This window comes from Oncorhynchus mykiss, chromosome 19 (assembly GCF_057628025.1).
Source record: "Oncorhynchus mykiss isolate SJ-2025 chromosome 19, ASM5762802v1, whole genome shotgun sequence".
Classification (NCBI taxonomy): Eukaryota; Metazoa; Chordata; class Actinopteri; order Salmoniformes; family Salmonidae; genus Oncorhynchus; species Oncorhynchus mykiss.
In genome coordinates this window covers 11590503-11603811 of record NC_143040.1, presented here as the reverse complement: position 1 = coordinate 11603811, position 13309 = coordinate 11590503, and the positions used below count along the sequence as shown (strand labels likewise).

Here is a 13309-nt window from a genome sequence, read left to right as displayed (position 1 = left end):
ACGGAGTAATGCTGCATTCATGTAAAGTGGTAAGTACCAGTTGTGAAGTCATAATACCAGTTGATGCATTCACATGCTTTGAACTCGTTGAGAAACTGCAACTGGCTAAAAGCCAACAAGCTGCATCAACCATGGACATCATGCTTGAAAACAAATTATAATGTTACAAAACCATATTAATAGATTACTTTTTATAAATAAGGTTTTGTTGCACTTAACTGCAGAAAATGCTGTTCTGGAAGTAATTTTCTTAGTAGATGACGACAAAGGTCAGCATGTGGGAGAAGTCTGAGCTCAGGGATGATAAACGTGTTTTCCTCTAGTAATTACCAGTTGGAGGGGACGTTCACAAGAGGATGTTTTTCCCCAGTCGTACATGGCAAATACAACCTTTCCACTTGGTTATGAACGTAGCATTAGGCTACAACTTCTGTCATCGCACTGTTCAATGATTCTGCTTTTTCGGTCGGTGAGGAAATATTAGGGTGAAAGGTTAGGCAACGTTATAACTCCAATGCCAGTAACAAAGCCCACAGTTCCCTTCCGGACACTGCGACAGATCGGTTTCTATACCCAATCCTGAGATCCACCGACAAGCCAACTTTCTCCAGCAGATTTGGGCGAGCCTGAACTGAAACAGGAGACGCGCAAGCACGGACCAAACGGTAAAGTAAACAGACATATCAACACTTTCTACCCTAATATTCAGTGTTTGTCTAGTACAAATGTTTATCGAATTTACAAGTTCCGCGTTTATAAGACGTTGGCCTACACTCATTCAGTCGATTTCGCGGTGGCGTAATTACGCGTTTACTAACGGATGTCGTACGAGTGAGGATTCGCTTTAGCTAAAAGTAGGACTAGTCCCATTCCGTTATCTGGCTGCTTGGATGAGATGCTTACCAGCACGCATGTAGTTTACGGGAGGGTTCTTCCGCTCCTCGCCTTTTTGTTGTTGCTACTGAAGTAGATCTATTCCGCATGTTGACTCCTGAGAAACGTTGAATTAACAACACATATTGATCAGTTTAACATTAAGCATAACGGCTAGCATAGAGTAGCTCGGTCGTCTGTTTCAAACCAAGAATTCAACTTCAAGTACAAACAACGACTATAGGAATAGGAATAGGTTGCATGTTGGCTACAGTTGGCATACAAACAGATCTGGGACCAGCCTTGGGTTGAGTTGTCTTGTCTGAACACGTGCATATATTGCATTCCATAAAAGCCCATTCATCACAACTATATTTAATTCTGAACGGCTGCTTTAGTTCATTGCTGGGGTGTGATTTCTCTGTATGAAGTGGACATTCGAGATCAAAGTCGTTACAGCCACCTATAAAGTAACCCATAGCAACACTGTTGCAAAGTAGCTGAAATGAAGCTGTCTGAAATCCACAGTGGCAATGCTTAGATCTATTCCATTCAATTACCAAATACTTTAATGGAAAACATAGATGACAATATTTAATCAGCTTTGCACATTGAAATATAGCTAGGTAAGGAATGTACTCGATGTACATGGGCTGCCGAGTGGTGCAGTGGTCTAAGGTACTACATATCAGTGCTAGATGTGCTCACAGTTCACAGTCTCTGGTTCAAATCCAGGCTGTATCACATCAGGCCGTGATTGGGAGCCCCATAGGGCGCCGCACAATTGGCCCAGCGTTGTCCGGGGTAGGCCATCATTGTAAATAAGAATTTGTTCTTAACTGACTTGCCTAGTTAAAATAAAGATTCAGCCAGAAAATAAAATGTAGAGTGTGAAGACTAGGATAGCTGGACATACTTCTGTTTCATCAGGGGCGCAACTTTCACTGCGGACAGATGGGGGCATGCAGATATTTCAATTTTTTCCACCCCAGTTTTATAATTGGAAATGTGATACAAAACGAGGCAAAAGTGTGCTTTAGGACAATGCGGACGTCTCCGAGCGGTCGGGTAGGCTGTTAATAATATATGTATTGTTATGCCCCCCCACTTCTAAAACCAAAGTCGCGCCCTTGAGTTTTATGCTGCAATAATCAGCATATTCAGGTAGAATCAAGTAGATTCATTTGAATTACAATAATAATACTTTATTGTCCATTAGTAGTAGTGAATGAAAATGTATTTTGCTCCCAACCCAAAGTAGCTTATTCTGTTTTTATGTCATAACAATAGTTTTCATGACCTGCCATTGAGTAAACATGGCTAAACAATAGTTTTCATGACCTGCCCTGAGAAAACATTGGGACAAAGTCGTTTTCATGACCTGCCCTGAGAAAACATTGGGACAAAGTCGTTTTCATGACCTGCCCTGAGTAAACATAGCTAAACAATAGTTTTCATGACCTGCCCTGAGTAAACATGGCTGTGATAGGATTTATTAGCATATGCACAAAGGAATGCAAATATTTACGCTGTGATTTCAACCCAAGACACACAACACATGTTCTAGATCTCCCTCTGTCTCTCATACACTCAGACCTCTGTCTCTCTCATACACTCATACCTCTGTCTCTCTCATACACTCATACCTCTGTCTCTCTCATACACTCAGACCTCTGTCTCCTCCTCTTCCCTCCAGCCAGTCTCTACAGATCTACTGTTTTTGACCAGAGGAGCAGAGCACCATGGTTGTGTCCAAGGCCTGGACGTTACGCCAGCACTTCCAGGGTTTCCCCAAGGCTAGTGACTTCCATCTGAGGGAGGAGACGCTGCCGCAGCCCAAGAATGGACAGGTGAGGATAGGATAGGATAGACTTTGAAGGGCAATTCCACCATTTTCCAACCTATCTTCATCATATGCAGCACAATAACAGTGTCTACTACATATGTGGACATTTCTATGTTTTGTAGAAAAAAATATAACTTTAAAAAGTTCTACTCGATGACATCATCAAAAGTTAATCTAGAAGAAAAAGAAACGCACACCTATTTAGGCGAGGTGCTGGCTAGAGGTGCTGGCTAGAGGTGCTGGCTAGAGGTGCTGGCTAGAGGTGCTGGCTAGCGGTGCTGGCTAGAGGTGCTGGCTAGCGGTGCTGGCTAGCGGTGCTGGCTAGAGGTGCTGGCTAGATGTGCTGGCTAGAGGTGCTGGCTAGAGGTGCTGGCTAGAGGTGCTGGCTAGCGGTGCTGGCTAGAGGTGCTGGCTAGCGGTGCTGGCTAGCGGTGCTGGCTAGAGGTGCTGGCTAGAGGTGCTGGCTAGAGGTGCTGGCTAGCGGTGCTGGCTAGAGGTGCTGGCTAGAGGTGCTGGCTAGAGGTGCTGGCTAGCGGAGTAGAAAACTTGAAAATAAAAGAGAGCCGCACACTCTAGGAGCTCAGATGCAAAAATGTAATTACCAACGTTTCGACAGCCAAGCTGTCTTCATCAGGGTATCATCACAAACACTGCGGGATGACTCGTTTATATAGTGTCAAAAGACACAGGTGCCTGTAACACACTATTTTCACATGTAGACACTGGATTGTTGCTGGAGATAAAGAATATGAAGTTGAAAGTGGCGGAATTGCCCCTTAATGTCCCAGAGGGGAAAATTGTCTTGGCGCCCTACCGGAAACTGCATCATTGTTCCATGGCACTTGATATCTGTGTTAAAAAACACGTGTTTTCTTTGCAAAACGGTGTCCACTAATGAATATACCCCTTAACAAATTATACATTTTTTTAGCAAAATATTTTCAGTTGCAAAATGTTTCGCTACGGTGTGTACTAATGAATAGACCACTGTTCAGGTGCTGTTGGAGGCTGTGTTCCTCAGTGTGGACCCTTACATGAGACCCTACAGCCAGACGATGATGAAGGAGGGAGACGTTATGATTGGATCACAAGTTGCCAAGTAAGGGTACATTATGGGGGAGGGAGGCGAGCATGTGGATGCAAACACATACTAGACTGACTGACAGTCATGTTGACACACTATAGACTGACTGACAGTCATGTTAACACTATAGACTGACTGACACTCATGTTGACACACTATAGACTGACTGACACTCATGTTGACACACTATAGACTGACTGACACTCATGTTGACACACTATAGACTGACTGACACTCATGTTGACACACTATAGACTGACTGACAGTCATGTAGAGACTGACTGACACTCATGTTGACACTATAGACTGACTGACACTCATGTTGACACACTATAGACTGACTGACACTCATGTTGACACACTACAGACTGACTGACAGTCATGTATAGACTGACTGACACTCATGTTGACACACTAGAGACTGACTGACACTCATGTTGACACTATAGACTGACTGACACTCATGTTGACACACTATAGACTGACTGACAGTCATGTATAGACTGACTGACACTCATGTTGACACACTACAGACTGACTGACAGTCATGTATAGACTGACTGACACTCATGTTGACACACTAGAGACTGACTGACACTCATGTTGACACTATAGACTGACTGACACTCATGTTGACACACTATAGACTGACTGACACTCATGTTGACACACTACAGACTGACTGACAGTCATGTTGACACACACACTCACCTCTCTCTGTCTCTCTCTCTCTCCCCCCCCTCCAGGGTGATCCAGAGCTATAACCCCAGCTTCCCGGTGGGCTGCCATGTGGTCAGTGATTGTGGATGGAGGAGTCACTGGGTGTGTGATGGGGCAGAGCTGACCCCTGTGCTTCCTGACTGGCCCCAGGACATCCCCCTCTCCCTGGCCCTGGGGGCCATCGGCATGCCTGGGTAGGATGGATGGATCTCTCGATAGATAGATAGATAGATATGCAGACTGCCCTGTGTGGTTGAGAGGTGTGTGATATACAGTAGTGGTTATAATAGTGCTGATGGTGATGATGATATCTCTCTCTAGTCTGACAGCTCTGTATGGACTAGAGGAGGTGTGTGAGATAAAGAAGGGGGAGACTCTTCTGGTGAACGCTGCAGCAGGAGCCGTGGGCTCAGTGGTGGGACAGATCGCCAAGATCAAGGTACAACATTCCCCCAACGTTCCCAGAGCGTTCCCAACAACGTCTCAACAGTGTTAGTTACTTCCTGAAGATGAGGATAAGTTGTGTTCTATATTCTCTGTGTGTTACCAGTGACTTTCATAATGTATAGTGAGTCTGTGTGTAATAAGGTCTGTGTGTAGCTGGTGTAGAGAGTCAGGCGCATTGAGTAAAACACATATTTACTCATAATATTCACAACATACAACAAAATAAACCGAGCCCACAATAACGGATCGTAATACAATAAACAACAACTCACAAACAAACATTTTTATTTCATTTTGTTTTTCACCTTTATTTAACAGGTAGGCAAGTAGAGAACAAGTTCTCATTTACAACTGCGACCTGGCCAAGATAAAGCAAAGCAGTTCGACACATACAACAACAGAGTTACACATGGAGTAAAACAAACATAGTCAATAATAAAGTAGGAAAATAAGTCTATATACAATGTGAGCAAATGAGGTAAGATAAGGGAGGTAAAGGCAAAAAAAGGCCATGGTGGAGAAGTAAATACAATATAGCAAGTAAAACACTGGAATGGTAGATTTGCAGTGGAAGAATGTGCAAAGTAGAAATAGAAATAATGGGGTGCAAAGGAGCAAAATAAATAAATATAGTAGGGGATGAGGTAGTTGTTTGGGCTAAATTATAGATGGTGCAGTAATCTGTGAGCTGCTCTGACAGCTGGTGCTTAAAGCTAGTGAGGGAGATAAGTGTTTCCAGTTTCAGAGATTTTTGTAGTTCGTTCCAGTCATTGGCAGCAGAGAACTTGAAGGAGTAATTGGCTTTGGGGGTGACCAGAGAGATAAACCTGCTGGAGCAGAGGTTAAATAATGAACATGTAATTGGGGAATAGAAACCAGGTGTGTAGAAAACAAAGACAAAACAAATGGAAAATGAAAAGTGGATCGGCAGTGGCTAGAAGACCGGTGACGTTGACCGCCGAACGCCACCCGAACAAGGAGAGGGACCGACTTTGGCAGAAGTCGTGACACTGTGTGTGTGTGTGTCCGTCCTCAGGGCTGCAGAGTGGTGGGCTGTGCGGGGACAGATAGCAAGGTGTCCTATCTAAAGGAGCTGGGTTTTGACCAGGTCTTCAACTACAAGACTGCCACCTCTCTGGAGGAATCACTCAGGGAGGCCGCGCCACACGGATACGACTGCTACTTTGAGAACGTGAGGTCACTGCACCACTCGCACACACACACTCTTTGTGTGTGTGGACATGCGTGTGTGTGGACATGTGTGTGTGTGGACATGTGTGTGTGTGGATTTGCGTGTGTGTGTGGACATGCGTGTGTGTGTGTGTGTATCAAAGCTCAATCTCTCTCTCTCCGTCCAGGTTGGTGGGAAGTTCTCCAGTGTAGTGATGCCTCAGATGAGAGAGTATGGCAGAATAGCTGTGTGTGGAAGCATCTCCATGTACAACGACACCACACCACAGACAGGTATACTGTCCACACCACAGACAGGTCTACTGTCCACACCACAGACAGGTCTACTGTCCACACCACAGACAGGTCTACTGTCCACACCACAGACAGGTCTACTGTCCACACCACAGACAGGTCTACTGTCCACACCACAGACAGGTCTACTGTCCACACCACAGACAGGTCTACTGTCCACACCACAGACAGGTCTACTGTCCACACCACAGACAGGTCTACTGTCCACGCCACAGACAGGTCTACTGTCCACACCACAGACAGGTCTACTGTCCACACCACAGACAGGTATACTGTCCACACTACAGACAGGTATACTGTCCACACTACAGACAGGTCTACTGTCCACACCACAGGTCTACTGTCCACACCACAGACAGGTCTACTGTCCACACCACAGACAGGTATACTGTCCACACTACAGAGAGGTATACTGTCCACACTACAGACAGGTCTACTGTCCACACCACACACAGGTCTTCTGTCCACACCACAGACAGGTCTACTGTCCACACCACAGACAGGTCTTCTGTCCACACCACAGACAGGTCTTCTGTCCACACCACAGACAGGTCTACTGTCCACACCACAGACAGGTCTTCTGTCCACACCACAGACAGGTATACTGTCCACACCACAGACAGGTCTACTGTCCACACCACAGACAGGTCTACTGTCCACACCACAGACAGGTCTACTGTCCACACCACAGACAGGTCTACTGTCCACACCACAGACAGGTCTACTGTCCACACCACAGACAGGTCTACTGTCCACACCACAGACAGGTCTACTGTCCACACCACAGACAGGTCTACTGTCCACACCACAGACAGGTCTACTGTCCACGCCACAGACAGGTCTACTGTCCACACCACAGACAGGTCTACTGTCCACACCACAGACAGGTATACTGTCCACACTACAGACAGGTATACTGTCCACACTACAGACAGGTCTACTGTCCACACCACAGGTCTACTGTCCACACCACAGACAGGTCTACTGTCCACACCACAGACAGGTATACTGTCCACACTACAGAGAGGTATACTGTCCACACTACAGACAGGTCTACTGTCCACACCACACACAGGTCTTCTGTCCACACCACAGACAGGTCTACTGTCCACACCACAGACAGGTCTTCTGTCCACACCACAGACAGGTCTTCTGTCCACACCACAGACAGGTCTACTGTCCACACCACAGACAGGTCTTCTGTCCACACCACAGACAGGTATACTGTCCACACCACAGACAGGTCTACTGTCCACACCACAGACAGGTCTTCTGTCCACACCACAGACAGGTCTTCTGTCCACACCACAGACAGGTCTACTGTCCACACCACAGACAGGTCTTCTGTCCACACCACAGACAGGTCTACTGTCCACACCACAGACAGGTCTACTGTCCACACCACAGACAGGTCTACTGTCCACGCCACAGACAGGTCTACTGTCCACACCACAGACAGGTCTACTGTCCACACCACAGACAGGTCTACTGTCCACACCACAGACAGGTCTTCTGTCCACACCACAGACAGGTCTACTGTCCACACCACAGACAGGTCTTCTGTCCACACCACAGACAGGTCTACTGTCCACACCACAGACAGGTCTACTGTCCACATCACAGACAGGTCTACTGTCCACACCACAGACAGGTCTACTGTCCACACCACAGACAGGTCTACTGTCCACACCACAGACAGGTCTACTGTCCACACCACAGACAGGTCTACTGTCCACACCACAGACAGGTCTACTGTCCACACCACAGACAGGTCTACTGTCCACACCACAGACAGGTCTTCTGTCCACACCACAGACAGGTCTACTGTCCACGCCACAGACAGGTCTACTGTCCACACCACAGACAGGTCTTCTGTCCACACCACAGACAGGTCTACTGTCCACACCACAGACAGGTCTTCTGTCCACACCACAGACAGGTCTACTGTCCACACCACAGACAGGTCTACTGTCCACACCACAGACAGGTCTACTGTCCACACCACAGACAGGTCTACTGTCCACACCACAGACAGGTCTACTGTCCACACCACAGACAGGTCTTCTGTCCACACCACAGACAGGTCTACTGTCCACACCACAGACAGGTCTACTGTCCACACCACAGACAGGTCTACTGTCCACACCACAGACAGGTCTACTGTCCACACCACAGACAGGTCTTCTGTCCACACCACAGACAGGTCTACTGTCCACACTACAGACAGGTCTACTGTCCACACTACAGACAGGTCTTCTGTCCACGCCACAGACAGGTCTACTGTCCACACCACAGACAGGTCTACTGTCCACACCACAGACAGGTCTTCTGTCCACACCACAGACAGGTCTACTGTCCACGCCACAGACAGGTATACTGTTATTTATTTGTATTTCTGGGCCGTATGTACACACCTATGTGATCTTACTGTATCTGTGGAACTGGATCCGTATATCTGTACATGTTAATATTTGGCTACTGTATGTGTTTATATTTCAGGGCCGTATGTACACACCCATATGATCTTCAAGCAGCTGAGGATGGAGGGCTTCCTGTGTGCTCGCTGGAAACACAAACACCAGCAGTCACTGAGGAGGCTGATGGCCTGGATGACTGAGGTACAGAGAGAGGGTTCTACTAGCAGGGTTCTATTACTATTGTTCTAATACCAGGTTTCTATTACCAGTGTTCTATTACCAGGATTCTATTACCAGTGTTCTACTACTAGTGTTCTACTACTAGTGTTCTATTACCAGGGTTCTATTACCAGTGTTCTACTTCCTGGGTTCTACTACCAGTGTTCTAATAAGTGTTCTATTACTAGTGTTCTACTTCCTCGGTTCTACTACCAGTGTTCTAATAAGTGTTCTATTACTAGTGTTCTATTACCAGGGTTCTTCTACTAGTGTTCTACTACTAGTGTTCTAGTACCAGGATTCTGTTACCAGGGTTCTACTACTAGTGTTCTACTACTAGTTTTCTATTACTAGTGTTCTATTACCAGTGTTCTATTATTAGTGTTCTATTACCAGTGTTCTATTATTAGTGTTCTATTACCAGTGTTCTACTACTAGTGTTCTATTACCAGTGTTCTATTACCAAAGTTCTATTACCAGGGTTCTATTATTAGTGTTCTATTACCAGTGTTATATTACCAGTGTCATATTACCAGTGTTCCATTACCAGTGTTGTATTAACAGTGTTGTATTACCAGTGTTGTATTAGCAGTGTTGTATTACCAGTGTTGTATTATCAGTGTTCCATTACCAGTTTTGTATTACCAGTGTTCTTTGACCAGTGTTGTATTACCAGTGTTATTTTACCAGTGTTATATTACCAGTGTTGTATTACCATTGTTCCATTACCAGTGTTGTATTACCAGTGTTATATTACCAGTGTTATTTTACCAGTGTTCCATTACCAGTGTTATATTACCAGTGTTCCATTACCAGTGTTGTATTACCAGTGTTGTATTACCAGTGTTGTATTACCAGTGTTATTTTACCAGTGTTGTATTACCAGTGTTGTATTACCAGTGTTATTTTACCAGTGTTGTATTACCAGTGTTGTATTACCATTGTTCCATTACCAGTGTTGTATTACCAGTGTTGTATTACCATTGTTCCATTACCAGTGTTATTTTACCAGTGTTGTATTACCAGTGTTGTATTACCATTGTTCCATTACCAGTGTTGTATTACCAGTGTTGTATTACCAGTGTTGTATTAGCAGTGTTCTTTTACCAGTGTTATATTACCAGTGTTCCATTACCAGTGTTGTATTACCAGTGTTGTATTACCAGTGTTCTTTTACCAGTGTTGTATTACCAGTGTTGTTTTACCAGTGTTGTATTACCAGTGTTGTTTTACCAGTGTTGTATTACCAGTGTTGTATTACCAGTGTTGTTTTACCAGTGTTATATTACCGGTGTTCTTTTACCAGTGTTGTATTACCAGTGTTGTATTACCAGTGTTGTTTTACCAGTGTTGTATTACCAGTGTTCTTTTACCAGTGTTGTTATACCAGTGTTGTATTACCAGTGTTGTTTTACCAGTGTTGTATTACCAGTGTTGTATTACCAGTGTTTTATTTCCAGTGTTTTATTAGCAGTGTTCTGCTACTAGTGTTTTATTAGCAGTGTCCTGCTACTTGTGACAATATTGGACTGGATGACTGATGTACAGGGGCAGGGTTCCATTACCAGTGTTTCAATACTAGTATTCCATTACCAGTGTTCCAATACCGGTGTTCCATTACCAGTGTTCTATTGGCAGTTTTCCATTACCAGTGTTCTATTGGCAGTGTTCTACTACCAGTGTTCTATTATTAGTGTTCTACTACCAGTGTTCTATTGGCAGTTTTCCATTACCAGTGTTCTATTGGCAGTGTTCTACTACCAGTGTTCTATTATTAGTGTTCTACTACCAGTGTTCTATTGGCAGTTTTCCATTACCAGTGTTCTATTGGCAGTGTTCTACTACCAGTGTTCTACTACCAGTGTTCTATTACAATTGTTCCATTACTAGTGTTCTATAACCAGTGTTCTATTACCAATGTTATTTTACCAGTGTTCTATTTCCAATGTTATATTACCAGTGTTCTGTTACCAGTGTTCTATTGGCAGTGTTCTATTACTAGTGTTCTATCACCAGTGTTCCATTACCAGTGTTCTGTTACCAATGTTCTTTTACCAGTGTTCTATTTCCAATGTTATATTACCAATGTTATAATACCAGTGTTCTGTTACCAATGTTCTATTGGCAGTGTTCTATTACTAGTGTTCTATCACCAGTGTTCCATTACCAGTGTTCTGTTGGCAGGGGCGGCAATTAGTCTAGTGGTTAGGGTGTTGGGCCAGTAACCGAAAGGTTGCTAGGTCGAATCCCCGAGCTGACAAGGTACAAATCGTTTGTTCTGCCCCTGAACAAGGCAGTTAACCCACTGTTCCTAGGCAGTCATTGAAAATATGAATTTGTTCTTAACTGACTTGTCTAGTTAAATAAAGGTCATATGTTAAAAAGTGTTCCATTACCAGTGTTCAGGATACAATAGAAACCAATCCAGTTAAGATTCCTTGTGAAGGTAGTTTTATACAGTCATCTGAATCCATGAAAATAGTTGGTAATGATGATGCTGATGACGAGGAGGAGGAGAATAAAATGTTTGTGTTGATCCTTCAGGGCAAGCTGAGATGCAATGAACACATCACCATTGGTTTCAACAACATGCCTGCTGCCTTCATGGGCATGCTACAGGGAGACAACACCGGCAAGGCTGTGGTCAAGGTGTGATGACGTCACAATCAACATTACACTCCTCCAGAACATCTGGCGAAAGCATTCCAGAACACTCAACTTCATACACTCCAGGTTCTAGAACCAGAATCTGTTTCACCTTAACATTCCAATATCCTTCATGAAAATCACTCAAGTGTTCTGTTCCATGTTTATTCATAGACACGTTCAACAGACAGCTAGACAGGTTTTGATCCAGTGTAATTCAACAGAGAGCTAGACAGGTTTGGTCCAGTATAATTCAACAGACAGCTAGACAGGTTTGGTCCAGTGTAATTCAACAGACAGCCAGACAGGTTTGGTCCAGTGTAATTCAACAGACAGCCAGACAGGTTTGGTCCAGTGTAATTCAACAGACAGCCAGACAGGTTTGGTCCAGTGTAATTCAACAGACAGCCAGACAGGTTTGGTCCAGTGTAATGCTATTAACTAAATAAACATGTCTTCACAATATAATGTTTATAATACATCCAGCCTACTGATCATTTACTGTTTCTACACCAATAACGTCACATTTGACTAATTACCAGACAGTCCCCACAACCGTGTTTATACTGTCCTTAACCCAACACCTAGCAATCTCATAACCTGGTCTATACTGAGTTTATACTGTAGTGACCTTAACCCATCACCTAGCAACCTCATAACCTGGTCTATACTGAGTTTATACTGTAGTGACCTTAACCCAACACCTAGCAATCCCATGACCTGGTCTATACTGAGTTTATACTGTAGTGACCTTAACCCAACACCTAGCAACCTCATAACCTGGTCTATACTGAGTTTATACTGTAGTGACCTTAGCCCAACACCTAGCAACCTCATAACCTGGTCTATACTGAGTTTATACTGTAGTGACCTTAACCCAACACCTAGCAACCTCATAACCTGGTCTATACTGAGTTTATACTGTAGTGACCTTAACCCATCACCTAGCAACCTCACTAACCTGGTCTATACTGAGTTTATACTGTAGTGACCTTAACCCAACACCTAGCAACCTCATAACCTGGTCTATACTGAGTTTATACTGTAGTGACCTTAACCCAACACCTAGCAACCTCATAACCTGGTCTATACTGAGTTTATACTGTAGTGACCTTAACCCAACACCTAGCAACCTCATAACCTGGTCTATACTGAGTTTATACTGTAGTGACCTTAACCCATCACCTAGCAACCTCACTAACCTGGTCTATACTGAGTTTATACTGTAGTGACCTTAACCCAACACCTAGCAACCTCATAACCTGGTCTATACTGAGTTTATACTGTAGTGACCTTAACCCAACACCTAGCAACCTCATAACCTGGTCTATACTGAGTTTATACTGTAGTGACCTTAACCCAACACCTAGCAACCTCATCAAAGGTTTCATATCTCTTGGTGTAACGACTAAGGTGTTGGGTTGACAGTTGCTGGATGAGGGACTAGTCCCCACATTCACTACAATACATTACACAATGGTGTACATGTATTCTTCACCACTAATATAACACCTGCTAACCTCTATTATATATTTAGTGCACTAGATTACATAATAATTTCTGATATGTTGT

General features: G+C 44.3%; 1 protein-coding gene across 3 annotated transcripts; it reads left to right on the top strand.

Annotated features, from left to right (window-relative positions):
* Positions 1-534: 534 nt before the first annotated feature.
* Positions 535-12218, top strand: LOC100136663 (leukotriene b4 12-hydroxydehydrogenase/15-ketoreductase). Of its 3 annotated transcripts, none has more exons than XR_016488658.1 (10): positions 535-665; positions 2570-2723; positions 3715-3818; positions 4550-4717; positions 4845-4962; positions 6007-6162; positions 6329-6434; positions 8955-9073; positions 11636-11936; positions 12010-12216. XR_016488658.1 is itself a non-coding variant. In NM_001124634.2 (9 exon segments), coding segments are annotated over 8 exon segments (990 nt in total). In that variant the 5' UTR covers positions 551-665; positions 2570-2615; the 3' UTR covers positions 11747-12218.
* The last annotated feature ends 1091 nt before the right edge of the window (positions 12219-13309 follow it).